Here is a 25926-nt window from a genome sequence, read left to right on the forward strand (position 1 = left end):
AATATGTTGTGTTGATGTTGTCTGATACTAGGCTAATCCTGCAATGACATCTGCTTCTGTTACAGGCGGCCCCTGGTGGTATTCTATGCGCAGGACTCTCCCAGTGACTATACCTTGTTACGGGAGCTGTGTCGCTGTTTCGGGTTGTTTGCTGCAGAGCATTATAAGCCCCGCAACCTACACCGCGGACTGTTGCGGTATTTATATACTTAGAAAACATGATTTGACAGCTTGGATCCAAATGTTACATGTCTTGACCATTTTTATCTGAATACAAATGAATTTTTTTTTAGTAAATGATAGGGAGTCTGTTATCAGGCTGCCTGTGTCTGTAATCATCTCTCGATTGCGAGTTAATTTTTTGCTGTGTTTAGAACAAGATGTACAACAATAGGAATCAGCTGTCACAAGTCATTAATCTTTTTTGTATGTCTCCTGATATATTTTGGCAGAATGCATATTTATTTGACAGGTTGCAGGGAGTAGTTAAGTTTCATTCACACATTTTGCAGTTCTGTACCTCAAAATATTTGTTATCCCTTAGTAGCGTATTCCATTTTGGCCCAAAAAATCATTTTCATATCTTTCTTTTTTTGATTGGAAATATTCTTTAGGCTGTTGAATGTTTTGTTTTGGTTTTCAGATTTTTCTTTCAAGGCCATGATGTTTACTTGGTAGGATCTGCGACGGAGTACTTCAAACACAAACCGGCTCTTGTTTCCATGATTTCAAAGAATCTGCTGCAAAGCTGATTGACAGAACTTGCCTTTCTCTCAGGTTTGCACTGAGAGACTTTATACAGGTACAAATTTAAACATAAGGATCATATTTTTGCCACAACTGACTCAAACCTTTTCACATTCATGGCATATTTTGAGAAAGATCAAATTGCAACTGAAGATCAAATGTGAATGAAATCCCAGATGCTGGGAGGCAGGACTACTTGCTGATTCGGAGCTCTATGATAGGTAGGCTGGAGGAGCTCCAGGACTGCTGCCTTTGATCAGCTTCCACTGGACACAGGGAGTGACATGTCAGACATCTTATCTGTTGATCCTGTAGGATTACCTGGCTTCATGCAGCAGGTTATTGTTGTACAGAGACAGTCTTGTCCACTTGAGGCGGTGTGCTGGAGGTGGAAGTAGTCTCTGTATGTTGGGATCACATCCAATGGGAGATGCACACACAGGATAGTGTCAACACTCCCTACATCTCCCAGACTCGAGTCCTTCATGAAGACATGTTAAATTAATGTGGGTATTAGAGATGCTATATGTTTAAGTTGCATTTGAAACCTGTTGTATAAATGAAACAGGATTAACTCAAGGTTTTTCATCACTTTCTTCCTTCAATGTGATGCTTCAGTACAGGTGATGTGCGTTTATCGCTCACTGCCAACATAGCATTGAAAGAAAAGAAGCACAGATCTATTCGTCAATCCTGTTTTTATTTTGAGACACGTTTTTAGATGCACTTTTCCACCAGCCTGAGGATGGTTATTAATGGTTTTGGAAATTCTGGCAGGTCTTGTATTTCATTGACCATATTTGATGTATTAAGTGTCCTGCCGTAACATTTACAACCTCTTAACGAAAGTATTCAATTGTAAAAAAAAAATGGAAAATTTCCTTTTTGTCTGTGTTTTCAGTATTTCAGTGTTTGTATGTTAAGTTCAACTTCAATAAAACAAGGTAGAATAGGTAGTCTCTTATAACTGCCAACCCATCGGAACTTTTATGTACCCTGGGCACTTATAACATTGAAGAAGGTGAATTACAAGATGCTTATTTATGTACTAAGAGAAGCATTACATCGGCCTATCTATAGTATAAGCCTACATAAGTTACTTTGGTTATTTTGGGCATATTTTGGACTGATGTAGAATCATATGGCCTCTGAATGACATCAATCAAAGAGAGAGATGTTGAACTTTATCTGTAGAAGAGTTGAGCAGGGGTCTTAAACTGGATAGGTAGGAAGGCTAAGGGAAAGGTTATTTTAGATAGTACTTCATCCCCTTTCTGTTATAGATTTAGCAATGTTAAACTAAATGCACATATGATAGGGTATGAAAAAACATCAAGACTTTAAAAGAGATTCAGATCTGATACTGTGATTATTGGGGGATTTTGTACACCTGGTGGATTTGTTACAGAAGATAATCAGGTAAAGGTGTTGTTTTGAGTAACACATTACAGAGCCTACCGTATTTCCTCTATTAGACGCCCGGTCTTCTATTTATTTCGAACAAGCCTTTGACCTGGCGTCAATTAGAGGCCCGGCATCTATCGGAGGCCCGGCTTCTATTAATACCCCCATTTCACTATGACCACGATTGTCCCGAATCATCACGAAATGGAAATATTTTGTGTTCGTAGATATCCGTAGATATATCTCAATCAACTCTATTAGAGGCCCGGCTTCTTTTTTTTGCCCTGAACAATTGACCCGGCTTCTATTAGAGGCCCAGCGTCTAATAGAGGAAATGCGGTACTTTGTGTCTGTGATTCTTCATCTCAGTGTTTCCGTTGCCGTCCCTCTGGACTGGCAAAAAAGGTATCTTGTAAATCTTTGTTGTTGAACTAAACATTATCGATAGTTAAACAAGTATATTTTTCGAACATAGTCAGCTTGTCTATTTCTAGTGCAAGGAAATATTATTTCTCATTGCTTCAGGTTAAATATTTTTTGGTAGTGACTTCAATCAAAGTGAAATATTTAGATAAAAAGAGAAAATTGTGATTGAACTTTGTTTAAATGACGTGAAGATCTAAATAGGTTACTTCAGAAATGACATCACTGAATTTATCAGCCATGAAAGTACACTGCATTGAAATTGATGGTGAAAGAATTTAAACCAGATAATTTCCATACCAATTTTGTTTGTTCAAGGTTTGGGACTGACAAATATTGGGTGGGACTGGTAATTTGTATAGTTGGCACTCCACTGGGACTGGCAGTTTCAAAAGCCAGTGGGAACATTGCATCTGTGAACATGCCGTACTGCTCACTGTCCTCAAGGGTAATGTCACCATATGATATTTAATTTGTATGTTTGTTCCTGATCATTCAGATCATATTTATACAGAATATTATGCCATATTTGGATAATGTTCAATACCAGGTGAAAACGCAATCCTTTAGTCAATATGAAAGTGTATCCTTGATCATGTTGATGTGATGAAAAGTTTAATCCTTGATCGTGTTGGTTTTACTGAAAATGGTATTAATTTATCATTGAAAATGTCTAAGTCATGTCTTCCTCCATCTGATACTGATGTGGAACTGTTTTACATTATCATACCCTATTTTGTATGAATATCATGGACACTGATTCAAGCTAATGGCCCCAGAAGTATGTTTGTTGGAAGTGTTTCAGGCTGACCATTGTTTTATTTTGCTCTGTGATCAACTGTTTAAGATCACTGAAATTGTATTTTTTTCAACACTAGTCATTTTGAGCTTCATTTTGAGATGGAGAAAATGTGTTTAACAAGTAACTATGATTTGAGATCTATAGTGGATCAATATTTCCTTCTCCTTGATGTTCCTTCTGCTATGTGGTGAATGTTATGTTGTCCTATTGTAACTGTGTGTTACGTTATGTCAATAACTAGGATGTCATGTGTGCTATCTTATTCCTCAATGCCCAGCAAATGTGTCGGTGATTCTTCATCTCAGTGTTTCCGTTTCCGTCCCTCTGGACTGGCAAAAAAGTTATCTTGTAAATCTTTGTTGTTGAACTAAACATTATCGATAGTTAAACAAGTATATTTTTCAAACATAGTCGGCTTGTCTATTTCTAGTGCAAGGAAATAATATTTCGCATTGCTTCAGTTTAAATATTATTTTGCATTGACTTCAATCAAAGTGAAATATTCAGATAAAAAGAGAAAATTGTGATTGAACTTTGTTTAAATGACATGTAGATCTGAATAAGTTACTTCAGAAACGACGTCACTAAATTTATCAGCCATGAAAGTTACACTGCATTGAAATTGATGGTGAAAGAATTTAAACCAGATAATTTCCATACCATTTTTGTTTGTTCAAAGTTTGGGACTGACAAATATTGGGTGGGACTGGTAATTTGTATAGTTGGCAGTTGGGACTGGCAGTTTCAAAAGCCAGTGGGAACACTGCATCTGTGAATATGCCGTACTGCTCACTGTCCTCAAGGGTAATGTCACCATGTGATATTTGATTTGTATGTTTGTTCCTGATCATTCAGATCATATTTATACAGAATATTATGCCATATTTGGATAATGTTCAATACCAGGTGAAATTCAGTGTCTGATATCACCATGAAAACGCAATCCTTTAGTCAATATGAAAGTGTATACTTGATCATGTTGATGTGATGAAAAGTTTAATCCTTGATCATGTTGGTTTTACTGAAAATGGTAGTAAATCTATCATTGAAAATGTCTAAGTCATGTCTTCCTCCATCTGATGCTGATGTGGAACTGTTTTACATTATCATACCCTATTTTGTATGAATATCATGGACACTGATTCAAGCTAATGGCCTCAGAAGTATGTTTGTTGGAAGTGTTTCAGTCTGACCATTGTTTTATTTTGCTCTGTGATCAACTGTTTAAGATCACTGAAATTGTATTTTTTTCAACATTAGTCATTTTGAGCTTCATTTTGAGATGGAGAAAATGTGTTTAACAAGTAACTATGATTCGAGATCTATAGTGGATCAATATTTCCTTCTCCTTGATGTTCCTTCTGCTATGTGGTGAATGTTATGTTGTCCTATTGTAACTGTGTGTTACGTTATGTCAATAACTAGGATGTCATGTGTGCTATCTTATTCCTCAATGCCCAGCAAAGTAACAGGGCTTGATTTAATCATGAAACATGTGGGGTAGAATAGGTCTTCAGCAACCCATGCTTGCCGTAAGAGGCGACAATGCTTGTTGTAAGACGATACTAACGCGATCGCATAGTCAGGCTTGCTGATTATGTTGATGCATGTCATTGTATCCCAATTTCATAGATCGATGCTATTGATGTCAATCACTGGACTCGATTATTTACAGACGGCTGTCATATAACTGGAATATTGCTGAGTGTGGTGTTAAACAACAAACAAACAAACAAACAAACATATAAAGCATGTACTTGTGCAACCTGATATTTTTTTATACAGTGTAGGTCTATGTCAAAACTGTACAAAATTGTGACTGACCTACTAAACATCTTTTGTACAGAATATCAATCTTTGTACTTTAAATACCATAGTACATCATTATTTCAAGTGTTATGTGTAATTTGTCATTGTTCCTTGTGCTTGATGTCATCAAACTCTGGGTACTTTATGATTATGTTATACATCATACATTTTTTTGAAAGCCAACCATGATTGAAAAGTTATCATGACAAGCTGTCTGAAGACAAGGAGCTGAAGAATCGCCTTGTAGCAGTGATGATGATATTGCCAATGACATTCAATTGTGGTTAAGTAGCTTCATATACCACTGAACACCACATTTGGGTTATGAATACGATCCAATTAATGACAATCATTTCGCAGTTGCCATTGTTGCTTCATGTACCTAGAACTAAATAACATTGATAAGTGATCTGAGATTGTATTTTACGAATTACACACATTTTTGGTTAATAGCTACTGTTTTAAGGGCAACCTGGTTTAGTCTGGTGCAACCTGGTTTGATGTCAACATGCACTACGTGTAAGCTATATCTAGCTCCTTAAATCGACGCCTGTTAGCTGTTGAGTTGAGATTGCAGTGTGACTGGAATATGATGGCATTGTGGTTTGGGGGCGGTCGGGTAGCCTGGTGGTTAAAGCGTTCGCTCGTCATGCCGAAGACCTGGGTTCGATTCCCGACATGGGTACAATTTGTGAAGCCCATTTCTGGTGTCCCCCGCCGTGATATTGCTGGAATATTACTAAAAGCGGCGTAAAACCATACTCACTCACTCACTCACTAATTGTGGTTTGAGACAGTAGCGCAATGATTCAGAAGTGACATGGAAGTTATGGCCATTGCACAACAGCTCTATACAGTTACATACAATATTAATTTACAGGTGTACTCAATTTTTCTGTATCACTTTTGCTATAAATGTGGTTTTAATGAGATTTCAGTTTATTCAAGTTGAATCAAAGTTTTTTGTATTATTTATTCACAGAACACGTTATGATGTGTTCCATGTTGTTATGGTGCTTTGTTTATGTACTCATCTGTATCCTTGCCGATATGTTCATGAGATGTCCTTGGTGTACATAGAGTGTCATTATTATAAGCAGCAAGTGACTTTGTTCATGTTGTTTTCATTCTGGTAATTTGACATATGTCAGCTGTGGTTGTTCAACAGAAAGCATTTTGTTTCCTGTTGACAAGATAAAGAGGCATAGACATTGGTAGGGTAATCCATAAGTTCATAAACTGCCTAATCTTTGATCTTGATGTACTGACTGATGTACTATTTGTTGTACTGACTAATGTTCTAATTGAGGAACTGACTGGCCTGTACTGACTGATGTACCAACTGTACTGATTGATGTACTGACTGTACTGTACTGATTGATGTACTGATTGATGTACTGACTGTACTGTACTGATTAATGTACTGACTGTACTGTACTGATTGATGTACTGACTGTACTGTACTGATTGATGTCCTGACTGTACTGTACTGATTGATGTACTGATAGTACTGTACTAATTGATGTACTGACTATACTGTACTGATTGATGTACTGACAGTACTGTACTGATTGATGTACTAACTGTACTGTACTGTACTGATTGATGTACTGACTGTACTGTACTGATTGATGTACTGACTGTACTGTATTGATTGATGTACTGACTGTACTGATTGATGTACTGACTGTACTGTACTGATTGATGTACTGACTGTACTGTACTGATTGTTGTACTGACAGAACTGTACTGATTGATGTACTGACTGTACTGTATTGATTAATGTACTGACTGTACTATACTGATTGATGTACTGACAGTACTGTACTGATTGATGTACAGACTGTACTGATTGATGTACTGCCTGGCCCGTACTGACTGATGTTCTAATTGAGGAACTGACAGGCCTGTACTGATTGATGTACTGACAGTACAGTACTAATTGATGTACTGATGGTGGTGTACTGATTGATGTACTGACTGGTCTGTACTGATTAATCTACTGACTGGCCTATACCGATTGATGTACTGACTGATGTACTCACATTACTGTGAGTAAATTAATCAGTTAATTCAGAATGTAAATAATAAAGGCTGTGACATTATTAAATATGTTATACATTCTGTTGTTTCTGGATGCTACCATATCTACACCCAAAAGGGAGTACCATGAAAGGAATATTTGTGTTCTGTGTGGGTTATCATTTATTGAAATTGAAATTTCCGGATTGAGGGAGTAAAGAAGGTAAGCCAGATCATTTCACAAAATTGACATCTGATTGGCACCCTACATTAAAATGGGCAGTCTATGTTTGGTCAGGGTTCCCCTGATGAGAACTTCTATGGATCAAGGGCTTGTCCACAATTCACACAGACAAGTATAATATTGGAGTAGAAGATCTGTTTGATGTTGATGTTTTAATATGACAAAGCACTATGTCAAACACAAGGTTCTGGAAAGTATGACTGTCATGATAATGGAATGGTTGTTCGGAAGTTTTTACCAGTGTGACGTATAGTCAAACACACTTACTTACATGTGTCACAATGCTTTAATATTTTCCTGGTCTAGATGTGTTTTCAGCCTTATCAGTTATTTGAAATATTGTTTGCACTTTTACCTTTGTTTGAGAAAAGTAGATCTGTCAGTTAGTATTTGATCTTTCTCATTTTCAAGAGATGAACATTTTCCCAATTTTTTAACTAGTATAATATTCCAGATGTACAGGTTGGTTATTCCCAGAAGGTATTAAAAGCCTGATGGATTAATGCTCCTGTTTAATGGACAAATCTACCGTTTTGTTAACATTTCATATTCAAGAGTTAGCTTTATAGGAAGTTAACGTCAAATCAACTTACTTTTTTGTATTTACTTCATGATACTTAGTATGGTCAACAGAACTATCTGAAATTAATTTTAACAGGTCAACAGGAAAGTTGGATAGGGTATTTGTTGATTGGTGCTGTTGATGTTGGTGTTGATGTTGATGGACCAACCTTGTGTTTTGAAAGCATAATACATCTAGAGACTTATTTGTTATCCTGTTCAGGGAAGATAATTTATGCGAAATCCATATAGTCCACAATCTTGCTTTGGGGCAACGTTGTTTTGGGTAAAACTAGCTGTCCTAACAATTTATATAGTCTTGGTCTATGGGTATTTCTTATGATGCCATTACAGGATGGAAAAATATTCCATCTTTAATTTGAGGTCATTGGATCATGTTGTGTTTGTGAGTCAGTTGATATGTTCAATAAAGCATCAAACTTTGAAATATCGTAAATGTGATGAGCAATTATGGCTAATTCAGACTGAAATGCTGTGAACTTTCGGCATGGACAATTTATGTTATTGGCAAACAGCATTGAACTTCAAGCAAAGCATTGAGAGATCAACAATAAACACGATGAACTATATGCTTTTATTAAACAGGATATACTTTTTGTGTATGTTTGATTGACAGGATATACTGTTTGTGTATGTTTGATTTGCTTCTAAACGCCAACATGTCACATTAAATAATGTTATGTCATCAGATGTGGTTCTGTGCTTCTTTTTCGTACATCAGACTTGCGTTTTTCACCCTTGATTTGTTCAACTGGATACATATTTCCCAGACATGGTGCAGTTATTGTGGGGAATACAGAACAAATTAATTGTGTTTCATAGAAGTTAGATATTTCATAATTTTTGGTGTTAAGACCAATAAAATGATACAAACTGTATCACATTATGAGGTTTGGTTTGTCCCTGAGTATTGTAGACAGTTTAGTCTGTGAGCAGAGCACCTGCAAGAGCAATAGGCCAGACTTGGGTCAGCAACAATGGTGGTCTTTGATATGCAGTAGATGTACCTGCATCTATATATTTGGTTTCAGAAATAGTGAAGAACATCAAGAATTCCATAGCAACATTTCTTTTCTTGTTTTCAAAATAAGATTTTAGTTTTTTTATCATATCTCTTTGACAGGGGAACAGGTGGCCCAGACCTTTTAGGCACTGCGATTTGCTATGCATCCCTTGGGCATGCCAGAAACCTATGATTGTGGGCTCCAATGCGGGTTCACCCTGATTATGTTTCTAGGTTTGTCAGCAGGATACCGGTGCTCGTGGGTTTCACCAAAGTTGTAAACGCCTGCATAACTTTGGGCTATCTTCCCACATTAAGCTGACATGCCATGACATAACTGGAATACTGGTTGCACATATAGACCATGATATACAATTACCAAATAGCCTGTTGGAAGTTGGATTAATTTACACAGTACACACTCTTTGGTCAATATTATATGGTAGTTTCTGAAGGTTGAATAATTCTTTATGAATCTGCACAGAGACCCTCGAAGATCGGGGATAGAGTAGATCTTCAGCAACCCATGTTTGCCGAAAAAGTCGACTATGCTTGTCCTAAGAGATACTAACGTGATTCGGTGGCCAGGCTCACTGATTTGGTTGATGCATGTCATCGTATCCCAATTGGGTGGATAGATGTTCATGATGTCAACCACTGGACTGTCTGGTCCAGATTATTTACAGGACACCATTATTTAAGGCCGGCATTAAACAACAAACATGGATTTCAATAATAACATCAGTGTTTATCGGTTTCGTATCCTCAGGATTCATTCCAGGAAATTGTTTTCTGAATATATAGGTCAATATTTGCACCAGACACTGAAAAGTCTATCATGTTCCATTAAATATACTCTTTTCAATAGAGCTACTATTAAATGATCATGAAAACCGTACCATATTTCTTCAACAAACTTAGTGTCCGCACGGAGAGTGGAAAGTCCGGGGTTCGATCCCCAGCCGCGTCATGCCAAAAGACGTTAAAAGATGGTACTTGTTGTTACCCTGTCTGGCGCTCGGCATTAAGGGGCTGGTCGGCTCGGAGTCACTATACTGTGTCTGAGTGGGGTATTCATGTTAAACTGCGGCATGGTATCTCAGTGTGCTAGCACTATAAATCGGCATCAGTCCGGACTAGTACAAGCAGCCACACACACACACATACAGGTGCATGCAGGTCGCTTTATAAGTGCAATAATCTTGGACGTGACTTTAAATCCCATTTCACCTCACTTCACCTCACCAAACTTAGTACATAGATAGGTCTAGTGGTGAACTGGTGCCTTTTGATAGTTTGAGATTTAAAAAAAAATATATTTTTTTTCGAGTTTCCATGGCAACGACTTTTTTTTACTTAGACTGAAAATTGCGGTGGTCCTCGTTTCTGGAGCAGATCTTGAAAACCGAGCCATATTTCTTCACCAGACTTGGCACATAATGTCATCTTGCAGTATTGAATACATTTCCTTTCTTGTTGTTAAGTTCTGTGTTCTTGTGTGTAGGTTCGTCCCAAAGTGTCATGGACAATGGTTGTTGCATTCACTGACTAACTTCATGCAGAAACACAACTCATTACAAATAACTGATCTTAAACCTACTCAACTCTATAAACACTGCCTCCTATCCTGTATATATTCTTGTCAGCCATACTCTGTACTTCACTTGCCTGATAACGGTGTTAGAATCTACACCGAAACCATCGATTCTAATTGTAACAAGAGTTTGCCACTAACGTGGCTATATCCCCCGCCCCTGTTACAGAATTTATGACATCATTAAATCTGAACAAACCCTAACCTTTATTAACTGAGGTGGAACTTGTCATGGAAATTGTAAAAAAAGAAGAGTTTGGAACCTAAGTCCAACTTGTTGCCATGGAAACGTAAAAAATAAAAATTTCTATAATATCTGAGTAGCAAAAGGCACCAGCTCAGCATGTACCTGACAATCCTGCAAAGTTTGATGAAAAAATATTGAACTGTTTATGAGTTATGCTCCGGAAATGAACCATACCCTCACAGAACTTAAGTCCATCTTGTTGCCATGGAAACGTAAAAAATAAAAAATTCTAACATTTCTAAATAGCAAAAGGCACCAGTTCAGCATGTACTTGACAGACCCTCAAAGTTTCATGAAAAATTATTAAAAGGTTTCTGAGTTATGGAAACGGACGGACGGACGGAGCCCGTTTCTATATCCCCCGCAAACTTTGTTGAGCGGAGGATAATAAAGAAGTTGTTCGTCCATATGTCTCATCCTTACTCATTACAAATACAGTTACATATTCTATCATAAACTGCAGATGGCAAAACAACACCAGTAATAACATTTTTTTACTGCTGCAATTAGGCCATTTACAAAAAGGCACAGTGAACATAGTTCACAGGAGCTAATGCATTGTGCACAACCGGACATGTCATATTGGCGGGGGATTAGAGTATGTCATGCTTGTTTAATTTATTTTGCGTGGAGTTGTTGCAATTATACCATACCATGTAAGAAATTGGAGAGCTCTCAGATATAGTTATACCTTGGGGTTTTGCAATGTCTAGACTTTTGTGTGTAAGAGTGTCCATGTCCTCTGTGGGGAACTTAGAAGTTTGACTAAGGTTTTGGTGAGTTAGGCAATGTGAACGAGTGCATGAGGTTGTTGTTACAGAGGTATCTCAGACCGAGTCAGTACATATAAGAGGAAGTGACGACGGTTTGCCCATTTGACATGTGTTGCTGAATCTTGCTTCCAGGATCCGTGTACCGGAAGCCTTTATTGGCCCCGATTAGGATCCTTTGTCAACACCATTACCACATGCTTGTGTGTTACGTCCTCGACCTGTGACATCCTGGGCTCTTCTCACTCATTTGGGCGACCCGTGAAGATCCGGGTTCGAATAGGTGTTCAGCAACCCATGCTTGTCGTGAGCGGCGACTAACAGGATCGGGTGGTCAGGCTTGCTGACTTGGTTGATGCATGTCATCGTATCTCAATTGCGTTGATCGATGTTCATGATATTGATCACTGGATTGTCCGGTCCAAATTCGATTATTTACAGACCGCCGTTATATATCTGGAATGTTGCTGAGTGCGGCGTTAAACAAATATATTCGATTAAAACACTGAGAAGGACGTACATATGAAACATGCCTTAATATGTTAAAAGAGTGAAAATGGCACAAAAATATGACGTCCAAATATCAATGAATAACCCATACACACTTCAAAAAAAGAAACGCACAGGTAGTATGTAGTTTATTGAACCCGACTGCTAAAAAAGTTATTGGAAAATGTTGGTGGCCTGATATTCGACAAAACGCAGCCATTGTCGATTGGCAATGTCTTAAACGGCATTGTTGTTACACTTGTTCAAAAATGTCATGGAGGAAAACAGTAAAGCAAAATGCACGTGCAAGTTATGGCATTCGTAACTCGTGGCAGTGGCTATATAAAAGGGCAAACAAAAGCAAATAATTTGTCATTCAGTTGTCAACTCTTTTTATGTTCGAAAATGCCGCGGCTCAGCGCTGCCGATGGGAACATCTCAATAGTACGTATCCAGAGAGGGGAATCGCAGTCTTCTGTTGGGCGCCACTTCAACGTCCACCACAGCACCATTTGCCGCCTTTGTGACCGATAGGCAGAGTTCAGTTCCACTGCTGACCGTCCGAGAACCGGCAGACCAAGAGTTACCACCCCTGCACAGGATCGCTACATTCGATTGTTCCACCTACGTCATCGCAATGGTGTCATACCTTGACATAGCCGTGGAATTTGAGAAACTGGAGACGAGTGAGTTTTACCGATGGGGGAGGGAGTGTGAGAGGTGTGTGTGTGTGTGTGTGTGGGGGGGGGGGGGGGGGGGGGGGGGGGGGGGGGGAGCATATCCTACACCGCGAGATCTGACTTGATTGTGGTTCGGGAAAATTTGACTGCAAATCGCTTCATTCTTCAACATCACTTTCTTCCAATCATTGACCGCCAGAGGGAGCTGTTTCAACAGGACAACACTCCACCGCACACAGCTCGTGTCACGGTAGGCTACCTTCATAATGCCAACATCAACCACTTGCCCTGGCCGCCAAGATCTCCAGCTCTCAACCCAATCGAACACCTCTGGGATGAACTCGATCGACGTGTACGTCAACGTCAGAACACGCCACAGACACTCCCACAACTGGCCAACGCCTTACAGGCAGAATGGCGCAGAATTCCGCAGGACAATTCGTACACTTATCCAGTCAGTGCCCGGGACGGTCACACTCACACGAGTTCAGCGCAACCTTGTGGCCTTATGTGACATGACAATGAACAGCCGTCAATGCCTTTATACAACGACAACATATGACTATCGAGCTCCAAAATTTCATATTTGTATTTAAAATATTAAATTAAATATATCGACTTTATAAGGTACAATAAATTTACTGAAAATCTACCTGTGCATTTCTTTTTTTGAAGAGTGTACGCGCAAATGACGGAGAGCTCCACAGAGTATGTCTCACATAAGATCAATATACATGTGTGTACTTACATAAAGTGATCGAATTTGGATATACTATATTTGGAGCGAGGAACTGCTATATTTATCTGAAACAAATCAATATTTCCACTGAGTGGAATAACATGTTTTTGCACACACTGAAATCAAACTTAATACCGGAATTACTGTCTCCCCTTTTCGATGATATTTTTTCCTACTAAGATCAGTAAAGAAACAAAATAGATAAAACATATGGCTTTTTTCGTCAAATAACACTCACTTTTATCTTTATCTCATCACGTTATAAGTTGCATCATTCGGGAAAATATAAACAACAGTTGGTGAAATAAATATGTTCTTTGACAAGACATGAATATTTTCTATATTGGTTATATATTTTGTGATTTAATACCATATTTATCCGGAAATCCTTTTTTCACTGGAATTAGTCGTCTATCTGTCTTTTGACCGCCTCTGTGTTCTAGTGATAGAGCATCTTCCTGGAGAGCGGAAGGTCGGGGGTCATTCCAAAAGACGTTTAAAGATGGTACCTATTGTTACACTGGCTGGCGCTTGGCATTAAGGAGTTAAATTAAGGACTGGTCGGCTCGAAGTCGGTAAACGGTGTTTGAGTGGGGTATTTATGTTAAGCTGCGGCATGGTATCTCAGTGGGTTAGCACTATACAATCGCGCGCGCACGCACGCACGCACGCACGCACGCACGCACACACACACACACACACACACACACTCAAACACACACATTTTATTTTACTGCAGTGTTCACCACAATAAGCTTCAATATATTCTTAAAGTTCTATATTTTATACTTGATCAATAGACACATCACTGTTTTTCTGGGTTGACATCTCTCAACAAGCTCCCCCTTAGAGTCCTAATATTACCTAATCTAAAAGCTAAATAAGTATTTAGGATAACTAACACTTGAACTAGTTTTAGCATGTTTAGATTGCGTAGGGGGCCACATAACTTGAGAAATAGCCCCTATTGTCAACGTGTTAGTAGATACATACTTTGGGATTTCAATTTTGTTCATATATACGATCAAAAAAAGTCTCTGAATGTTTTGTCCGAGGCTCAAGTGTTTTACAGTGGATTCAACGTTTTGATGGTCATCGAGTGCAGCTGACATGTAAAAAGCTCTATGCACTGACACGATATACCAGGATAGGGATTATAAAAAAACAAAACCCCCGTTTATCCACAATATGTTTGTCATGGATATAAAACTTCTATAAATTTTTTGTAGCTAAAAATATGGCGACTGAGACAGTCCTTCCATCATTTAACTGGACCAATTTGAAGAGCGGTCAGGTTCGTTGACTTGGTCGATTATGCGTGATCTTATTTAAGAAATAGACGACGAGTAAGCTCACCTTTTCGCGAACATCTGCTATCATCACTTTTCGATACAGATTCATAGACTCTTACTCACGATAAAATCGGACTCGTAAAATGGACTGATTGTGGAAATCGTTTTGTCGCTTATATTTATTCCAATATTAAGCTGCCATTCCTGAAAAACTTTCAAAGCAGCATTAAAACGTACTGAGCGACCCTATTTTGACAAAAACGTACACCCAGACCTATATACAAACATAACAAGTACCATAGTGGTTAAGGATTGACTACATGTGACAACCCCCCCTCACACACAAACCCCCCACACCCACCCACCCCAACCCGAAGTGTGGATGTGAAGGGGCACAATGAAGTTATCGGTACCGAGGTTCTTATTGCTGTGACCTTCTTAACCCATCACTTGAAGCCATATACATTCTTTAATTGTTTGTTATTTAAGAATATGTATGTCACAAATAAACTGCCCACTGATCCCCACGATTAACAGATGTGGTTTCAGTCCCTGCAACTGCGATTAAAATGCATGTGCACATGTCGGTGGAGATGTGAGTGAACGCTAGATCCTTCACGGTTGTGGAAAAACACCGGTGTTGATCGCGTCAAGTTGACAGGAGATGCCATCGGGATGAAATGGACCAGGGAGAGGAGAGAGGATCAGCGACAAGATGTGTGTTGATGAAGAGTGTCATCGGCTGTCATATTCCTGCAGGACACCTGGTTAGTGTCTCTACTGGACCACAGTGTCTCTACTGGACCACAGTGTCACTACTGGACCACAGTGTCTCTACTGGACCACAGTGTCACTACTGGACCACAGTGTCACTACTGGACCACAGTGTCCCTACTGGACCACAGACCACAGTGTCACTACTGGACCACAGTGTCACTACTGGACCACAGTGTCACTACTGGACCACAGTGTCTCTACTGGACCACAGTGTCTCTACTGGACCACAGTGTCACTACTGGACCACAGTGTCTCTACTGGACCACAGTGTCTCTACTGGCTCTACTGGACCACAGTGTCTCTACTGGACCACAGTGTTTCTACTGGACCACAGTGTCCCTACTGGACCACAGTGTCTCTACTGGACCACAGTGTCTCTACTGGACCACAGTGCCTTGACTGGAGACAATGGTGGCCTAGTGAGGACTGTTGAATGCCGTAAGTTGAATAGATGTCATTACAGGGTACATTTGTTGAGTGAGTGTGTGAGTTGGGTTTAACGCCGCTTTTAACAGTATTCCAGTTATATCACGGCGTGTCAGCTTAATGTGGGAGGAAAGCCCGAACTGATGCAGGTCTCTGACGTTTACCACTTCGTTGAAACCCACGAGCACGGGTATGGTGCTGACAAACCTAGAAACATAATCGGGGCGAACCGGGATTCGAACCCACAATCATAGGTTTCTGGCGTGCCCAAGGGACGCAACTCTGCACAGCGAATCGCGGCGCCTTAGACGACTGGGCCACCCGTACCCCCTGTACATTTGTTGAAAAATGTTGGGTTGATAATGATTGATTGAGTTTAACAGTGATTTAATTAAATCATAAGTTTATTGTGTACTACTACTTCTGCTACTACTACTACTACTACTACTACTACTACTACTACTACTACTATTGCTATTGCTGCTTAACTACTACTACTATTGTTACTCCTACTATTACTACTACTACTGCTGCTGCTTCTGCTATTACTGCTACTGTTACTACTACTGCTACTACTACTACTTCTACTGCTGCTGCTACTACTGTTACTACTACTGCTACTACTACTACTATTACTGCTACTACTACTATTGCTATTGCTGCTTAACTACTACTACTATTGTTACTCCTACTATTACTACTACTACTGCTGCTGCTTCTGCTATTACTGTTACTGCTACTACTACTGCTATTGTTACTCCTAATATTCTTACTACAACTGCTGATGCTGCTTCTGCTATTACTGATACTACTACTGCTTCTACTTTACTACTACTACCACCACTAAAACTAAACCTACTACTACCACAACTCACTCCTACTACTATTGGCAGTGAGTGTGTCTTACGTGGTAGATAACAACGGAAGTTGCTGAAGTTGCTGGTCCTCCGTAAACAGAACGATCATACACGTCATGAAGCTGGCACGTACAATCCCACAGCTATCTTCACAACAATAAGTAACTACATTGGAGTGTGAGGAGAAGCATGTTCTGGAATACAAATTCAAAATTTACTTGTCGAAAAGGAAACTTTTCACACGCTTTGGATTCCTGAGAAACAACTTCACGTTTCCAACAGTACCATAATCATTTGTTTATGAGACCCGTGAAGATTCCGGGGTAGAATAGGTCTTCAGCATCCCATGCTTGCTGTTAAGGCGACTATGCTTGTCGTAAGAGGCGAATAACGGGATTGGGTGGTCAGGCTCGCTGATTTGGTTGATGCATGTCCTCGATACCAATTGCGTGGATCGATGCTCATGATGTCATTCACTGGATTGTCTGGTCCAGACTCGATTTTTTTACAGATCGCTGTCATGTAGCTAGACTATTCCTGAGTGCGGCGTTAAACAACAAACAATCAGTTTTTTGTTGAATCACAATAAAATAGTGATCATATCAAGTATTTGCGAAAAGATGAGCAGATTCTGCTCCACACACTTTTTTCACGCGTAGGTACTTGGCACACGTCATGCATGAGTTTTCGTGTATATAATTCAGAGCAGTTGAAAGGGTAATAGAGTGATGGCTGCTTAAAACCATCAATTCCATATACTACGTTTATAACTAACACGATTATTATGAATTCAAGGATATAACGAACTGGTTTTGGGTCCCGGACGTTTGCATTGCTGTATACATGCTTATAACGCACAACGGTTATAGCGAACTAAAATTAGTGGACCCTTTGAGTTCGTTGTAATCGTAATTTACTGTACTAAATATTACTATTATTTTGGATGATAATACATTGATACGAACACAGCTACATGCTGTCTACTAGTACATCACACCTAGCGCGTTGACACGCATTGAATACGGTTACATGAGTTGGAGTTAATTAAAGAAATCCACAAGTCCTGCAATATTTAACTTTACTGAATGTTACTGAAACTTCACCAACGCGTGATACAATTTCATTTCTATCTTCAGGTAATTATTGTAATCACGCAGCGTGGATATGTCATCTATTGTTGATAATCACTTTCTGAGACGTGCCTGTACGAGCATTACCTGTAGCTGAAACTACGCATGCTAATATATTTGTAAATAAGTACCGAAGCAAATCAGTATCATAATAGGGCTGTCTAGTGAATTGCGTGTCTCTTACAGAGTGGCGTAAGATTTCCTTCAGTCACGATGTTGGAATTCAGCCTAACAAAGCACCTCAACAGAATCAGTCAAGTTATCATTGGCGACAATGTTAAACCCGATGGATTGCTTTAAAAAAACCCAATAATTTGAGATTATTGTCATTGGTAGATTAGTTACGTTGTTGGAAAAACCTTTGAAGAATTAGCTTTGCGTGGCTTTGTTGTTGGAGACAACCCAGCGTGTCTTGACAATCACCCTGAAGCTATACTACATTTATTATACATGTACTGTACAAGTTAATGCGTGTCCCTTGGTAAGTAACCGCCTCCGTGATCTAGTGGTAGAGCGTCCGCCCGGAGTGCGAAAGGTCCGCGGTTCGATCCCCGGCCGCGTCATACCAAAAGACGTTAAAAAATGGAACTTGTTGTTACCCTGTCTGGCGCTCGGCATTAAGAACTAAAACAAGAACTGGTCGGCTCGGGCTCGGTTTCATATTAAACTGCGGCATGGTATCTCAGTGAGCTAGCGCTTCAAATCTGCATCCGTCCGGACTAGTACAAGCAGCCATAGACACGCGTGTATGCACGTCGCTATATAAGTGCAATAATTCTGGACGCGACGTTAAACCCCACCTCACCTCCTTGGTAAGTTCATCTGAATAGTTCTCACAACATTTTTGACACATCAGGATATTCGGTTTTGTTGTGATGGCCACTGTATCTCTTTTCCTATGGGCCTCGAGAAGGTATTTGTAATGTGTCAGGCTCTCTCAACGTCTGAAACCTGCATCACTTCGGGCTTTCCTCCCACATTACGCTGACACGCACTGATATAAAGGGAATACTGTTAAAAGCGGCGTTAAACCCAACTCACTCACTCAACTGAACTAGTTTGTATGTCTTTCTTTCACGAACGTTTCAAACGCTGGTGTCTCTTGCACGAGGTGAGGTGAAATGGGGTATAACATCGCGTCCAAGGTTATTGCATGCACGTGTGTGTGACTACTTGTACTGGTCCGGACTGATGCTGATTTAATAGTGCTAGCACGCTGAGATACCATGTCGCAGTTTAACATGAATACCCCACTCAGACACAGTATACTGACTTCGAGCGGACCAGTTTGTTTATCCCCTTAATGTCGATCGCCAGACAGGGTAACAACAAGTACCAACTTTACACGTCTGTTGATATGACGCGACCCGGGATCGAACCCCTGACCTTGCGCTCTCCTGGCAGACCACTACCACTAGACCACGGAGGCGGTCCCCTTAGCACGAGAGCTGTCTGATCGGAAACGGTGGGTCAGTGAGACCTGCACGCACTGGCATAACAAGGTGTCACTTTGTTCATGCGATCTTGATTCATACATGTCTCTGTGCCACAAAGAATGGCGATATAATATCCCGGGACAATGCATATTAATTGAATTCTAAAATACCGTTATATACGATATCTGAAAATATATACATTCATTAATATTTTCTAATGATGGTCCGAACGGAGAATGGAGTTCAATACATAACCACTTGTTCTCTATCACTGGATAGTCTGGTCCTGTCTCGATTACTCACAGACCGCCGTCAAATAGCTTGCATATTGCTGAGTGCTTAAATAAATAAACACACCAAACAAACAACTGTAATAATATAACACTTAATTTATCCCTATTCTAGATTTGGGTACAAAGTTGAGAAGTTTATATAGAGAACTTTGTTGAGAAACTGTCCATCTAATGTCAACAATGATAGATCCTGGCATCCTTTTGTCTTACGTCGTTACACGACAGCGCGTCTATGATAATGTAACACAATATAAGAAGCGCAAAACAGGAAATAATGTTACGCAAACTCCACATAGTAACGATAGAAAATAACACGATAACCATATGTATTTACGTATATTTTTATGGCTCAAATGACCGATGTGCTTTTGTAAAAAATGTCAGTGGATTCTTACAAAAGTTTGCACATTGGTTTTTGGATTTATACCTCAAAGAATCGAAAAAAATACACAGTCAATGCTTGTAAATAAATTTGACAACATAAAACATGTTTTTTCTACAATAGTTTAACCAAAAACAGTTCTATATATCAAAACAGACAAAAATGACGAGATTGATAAACATCCAGGTGTAGGAATACATACTGTGGCATGACATGAATCGGGTGATTGTTTGATTTATGCACATAACTTGACACGCCTACACAGAAGGCGGACGTTTAAAATTACATGGTCAGTTACCGCCAGATTTAAACATTACTTCCCTGATAGGGTAAAACACAGTTGGAAAAATGCTAGTTAGAAATGAAACCCGAAGACATGAAAGTTGAACCGAGGCGAGCAGAAAATAAACAGGCGAGCGAGCCTGCATGTTTGCTGTTTCATTGGTCTCCTCCCATTAGTAAGACAGCCCAGTTGTGAGACACCTTAAAACAACAGTGTCATACCTGGTTGCACATGTTAATCAGGTAATTAACCCCTATCATGAAAATGGACTTGTCTTATTATAGACAAAAGAAATGACTCTAGATGCTTGAAACCCTTTTTTACTTCATTCAACATTTTAATTCATTCATCCCTTAAATCCATTGTTTTAACATATTCGCCACTTAGAGTTCAGTTAAAGTTAATACCACAGTTCACATCACAGTTCACATCGAGGTTGTCACACTGACATAACCTTAATCCATCTTCAGAAGTTTGCCAACAGCATCCAAGAACTAGAGTGGTGTCTTGATACCCTGGGATAACTGATCCTTTAGTCTGGAAAGTCGATTGTCAATCTGTGGAAACCCTCCAGGAATGTCTGGTGCTGGTTCCACAGCGAAAGAGGGAATCTGGCTTCATAATCCAAAAAGCAGAAACCGCTCACCACCATGGGTCTCTCTCCGGGGTGCTGCAATGTCGACTTCAGCTCTGGTTTTAGGGAGTTTCGGGTTGGTGTGACTGCGGTGTCTGTACATGGCGCTGCCGACTGAGCTGAAGGAGGGAAATATAGCTGCAGCCTCCGGATCATGTCTCAAGACCTCGTCGTTGTAGAGGGCTGGCATAGGAGTGGTTGGTTCTTGTCTTGCTCTCTTCCTTAAGCTGCCAAGGAAGCGGATTCTGCTGGTGTCTTCTAGTGGGTGGTTGTATACATTGAAATTTCTAACAAAATTGTACATTTGCCAATGCAGGTCTTAACGGTACATCGCCAATGAGTACCAGTTTGTCTTACTTTGTTCTTGTAGTGGAGATATCCCTGAAAGAGAACCTGGAGAGTACCTCTTTTACTGGTAATGAACTCAACCTGCTGCAAACCTGCCATGATTGTGCATGAAATGTTCACAGACTAGGGGGAATTTAAATGTGTAATGAGTAAGTTTTAACAAAACATGCATCTCAAATTTTTGAGTAAGCTCCAACTAGCTCCTAACTCATTTATTTCCTGAGAATCTTCAAACAGAATTACTGGCCTACTCTTATTAATTAATCCGCTAATCATGGGCTGTGACCATTGTTAAGTGGGTAGACTGGCTGTGTTTGTTTAATTAATCACACCTACTCCACTGTCTTACAATGGGTGTCTCACTAATGGGATGTCTCACTAATGGGATGTAACCGTTTCATTCATTCTCGGCCTTCGGTTTCAAAGGGTAGTTTGGACAATGAGTATGCATGAATGTCGCTAAATGACCTGCGCATGACGATACACGTGAGCAGAAAGGGAATTCCCTCGACTGTAATATTGGGATTCCCCGACATTCCGAAGTAATAAAAGTAGTGCGCCGCGTTGGGCGTGGCTTAAGTTTATACATTCACTGGGAAATGAATGCAATAACACATGACCAATTCAGCTAATCAGAATACAGGAATTTCAGCGAACACAACGAAAATTTAATTATTAATTGATGAACACATGCTTGATTTAACGGGTAGCCCTGCTTCACAGTGTGATATCCATTCATTTCATGCGATCTTGCTCAAAAGTTGTTTGATCAGGGTTACAACATTCAAGGCCTCAGTAAAGCTTTCAACCAGGCTTTTCTGGTGAACATGTGGAGGACATTTCCAAATTTGACGCATCAGTGACAAGAATGCAATTCCCTATTTTGTGTTTGTGACGGGTGTCCCCCGTAGGGCAGGATAAGCTCCCCTTTTCGCGAACATCTGGTATTATCATTATTTGACAGTGATTCATAAACACATGCTTATGCTTACGAGCAATCCACTCACTTTCGGCAGAGATTTCTTATAAATATGGTAGGGACTTCGTTGCTTTTATTTAAATTATATGTTATATCTAAATAATTGAGATCCATCAAGTTCCTGACAAAAAACATAAGGGATTAGCATACAGGTTTTGACAGGTTTACTGAATAATGCAATACTTGGAATATTTGCAAAAGATATTTTCAGAATATTATCTTCCCAGTGTGGGTGGTTGACATGAAATGTGTATTTAACCTCCGTCAAATCGAAATAACCAATAACCGTGAAAAATATTAACTTGCATTTTTTATTATTTCAGGCATCAATTGGCGGGTTGAAATAGGGACTTAATAGTTTCGCAAGTTTACTCTCTCTACTGTTGATATGAATACATATGTACTGGACATATATTCAATATTTTGAAGAAGACATTGGTGATTTACTCAATATCTTATCCCCAAGAATGTTGAAATGCAGTTAAATGACACGATTCTTTAAATATCACGATCAGATGGTAAATGCTGATGTGATGCGTAATAATTTGAATGAAAAAAGCCAACGAACCCTATTCACCCCAATGTTATTGCCAAACACGATTTCTACATTCACTATTTTGCCGTTTACACCCAATAGAATCTGTTTCGGCAGATAATCGAACTGGTTGAAGCTTTCAATTAACATGTCGGTAAATTATAATGCAAGCCAACCAAATAATATAAGGAAGCGAATATATGGATGTCAACTTCTTTATTATGACGAACACAACGTTTCGGAGTATATGCTTACTTCTTCATCAGGTGAATGAATGCCATGAGGCAGAGAACACACGTATGTACATGTAAGGACAACAAAATATAAAGATAACAAAAGGTGGAAAATAACAAAGGGTAGAAACTAACAAGGGAAACCAACAGATGATCGGCGTTGATAGGTGATTAGCAATAGACAATGTGAGTCAAAACTTTACAGTAATAGTATGGAAGCCAGTATTTAAGTTAACATAGATAAGTAATAGGTAATGGACACTGGGCAAACGGGAGGCCGGGGTCATTAGCACTGAAGGGTGAAACAATTGACATAGCATATATTCTCTTCCTTATGTGAATCACTTTTAAATGCCTTTCAAGGACCTACCAAATATAGTGGAATGTTACCATCTGAAAATGATCCTATTTATTGTGTTCAAGTATGTATGTATGTTTGGAGATGTTATGAAGAAGCTGATTTATCTCAAAGATGAAAATGAAATATTAAACGACCTTTCCATATCACCCCCCCCAAAAGGTAAATATCTTTTAAAAACAAATCTGTTAATTCGGAAAACAAATTACATCAGACGTCAGAGACGGTCAAACGACGTTATCGAAGATGCACATGAAGTCATGGCAGGCAACAATATGCGATCTCGGTAGATATTACCAAAGACAACCTAAATCCTCGTAGACAAACATGTGCCACCATAGACGACAGACACATGCTATCACCATGAACAAATATTTGATATGGTTGTAGTTAAACCAGTGATATCACTACCGGCTGGGATTGATTAACAAATGCGAAGAACAGATCATGTGAAAGCCGAACAGGCAGTCTGTGAGACATATTAACTTCCAGGGATTCACTGTAAGTTTGTGTCAACACACTCTACCTCTCGCCAACTCACACTCTTGCAAGTCAGAGATAGTACCCATCACCGACGCTTAACACCGTCTCGTCGCGCAAACTCGCAAACTTAATGGTGAAGACTCAAGATCGATACAGTAATGGTCATCTCAAACGTGGCAGATGCTGTGTAAAGCAACTGGACACAACTCTATTGGGGCTGTTGGGACCGCTATTTCCATAACCCTGAGATTCCTTTCAGAAGTGCCTTGGTGAAACAAAAGGGGCAACGATAAGTTATAGGCAATAATGTGAAGATGTAAGTGTCGCTCACGGAGTGTTTGAGAAGGAAGCCAGACACGAACTGCCTAGAAATGACATGTTAGGTGTTTACGGACAGGCTACATGGGTTTGCGCTATCGCCACAGCCTCCGCGGACCTTTGAACAGATTATTACACACCCCTTCACTCAAATTCGCTGTATTACGAGCGAGCCTGTGACGTTTTAATAGGTGTCTGGCAATATTTGCCATTCTGTGTAATGTTTGAAGCGGACAGGAGAGATATGATATCTGGAGAGAAAAGTTCTTCAGAACTCACTTGTCATAAATTTCAACAATCAACAGTTTTTCAATCCTGTGGCATTTACACAAGGAGTATTCGTAAGGTCAGCGCGTCAGTAGGAGCATGCGGTCTAGTGTTGCAGATGACTTCACTGCCGCATATTCCTATCAGAACACCGAGATGGTCTAACGGTTTAATTTTCATCTACTGAAGAACCACGGGAAAGTTTAGTTCTACACGACCAAGCATGAAACTGAATACTGTCGGTAGCTGTGTATGTTTGTCCGCGTGCAAACGAGATAGTCGAGCTATTGTGCGTGTGCTTGCATGCTTGTTTGGGCGTTTGACCATTACAATCTACCTGAAACAATCACTTCACTGACAAATTGGTACTGTTTTGGGGGTTACCAAAATCTTTCTTCACGCAATTGACTGTCGCACGTGTTTAACAATAAACTGTTCAATGTAATGATTCATACATTAAACATCTTATTTTGTTTAACATGGAGACCTATCTGGCCATGCTATCTTCATATCCGAACAAAGAAAACAATTAGTGAGTATAGTTTTACGCGGTTAATTACACACAGTGAGTGAGTGAGTTGGGTTTAACGCCGCTTTTAACAGTATTCCAGTTATATCGCGGCGTGTCAGCTTAATGTGGGAGGAAGCCCGAAGTGATGCAGGTCTCAGACGTTTACCACTTCGGTGAAACCCACGAGCGCGGGTATGGTGCTGACAAACCTAGAAACATAATCGGGGCGAACCGGGATTCGAACCCACAATCATAGGTTTCTGGCGTGCCCAGGGGACGCAACTCTGCACAGTGGCGCCTTAGACGACTGGGCCACCCGTGCCCCCTAATTACACACAGGAACAGGTAGATGGCAGAACCTTCCGCCCTGGAAAGGAAATGTCCCTCAAATGATACTGCAGAGGAATACTTTTAATGTGTAAGTGTGTGCCTTGTAATGATTCAATAAGAAGCTCTTTATCTACTTATTACATTAATCGAACATCAGTTTTCAAAATGATCAAGTTATTTCAATGTAAAAACATATCTTCTCTGAGGAAACTGAGTAGAATAGATCTTCAGCAACCCATGCTTGCCGTAACAGGCGACTATGCTTGTCGTAGGAGGCTACTAACAGGTCAGGCCCGCTGACTTGGTTTATGCATGCCATCGATCCCAATTGCGTGGATCGATGCATATGATATTAATCACTGGATTGTCTGGTTCAGACTCGATTATTTACAGGCCGCCGTCATATAGCTGGAATATTGCTGAGTGCTGCGTTAAACTACCATTTCTGTCGCCACATTCTTTGTAATTTAAATATAACTATTGTATGGTGCGCCGCCAT

The 25926-nt window shown here is 39.8% G+C and overlaps 1 protein-coding gene across 1 annotated transcript in view; it reads left to right on the forward strand.

The window, feature by feature from the left end:
- Nucleotides 1-8693, forward strand: part of LOC139444704 (protein O-linked-mannose beta-1,2-N-acetylglucosaminyltransferase 1-like) — a 42927-nt gene extending 34234 nt beyond the window's left edge. Inside the window, exons 25-26 of the mRNA XM_071225633.1 lie at nucleotides 66-197; nucleotides 644-8693. Coding sequence (XP_071081734.1) covers nucleotides 66-197; nucleotides 644-752 — 241 coding nt within the window. The 3' untranslated portion in view covers nucleotides 753-8693. The remainder of the gene's footprint in view (nucleotides 1-65; nucleotides 198-643) is intronic.
- Nucleotides 8694-25926: the final 17233 nt, after the last annotated feature.

This window comes from Haliotis cracherodii, unplaced genomic scaffold, assembly GCF_022045235.1.
Source record: "Haliotis cracherodii isolate W230 unplaced genomic scaffold, xgHalCrac1.p SCAF_6, whole genome shotgun sequence".
In the NCBI taxonomy this organism is placed as follows: Eukaryota; Metazoa; Mollusca; class Gastropoda; order Lepetellida; family Haliotidae; genus Haliotis; species Haliotis cracherodii.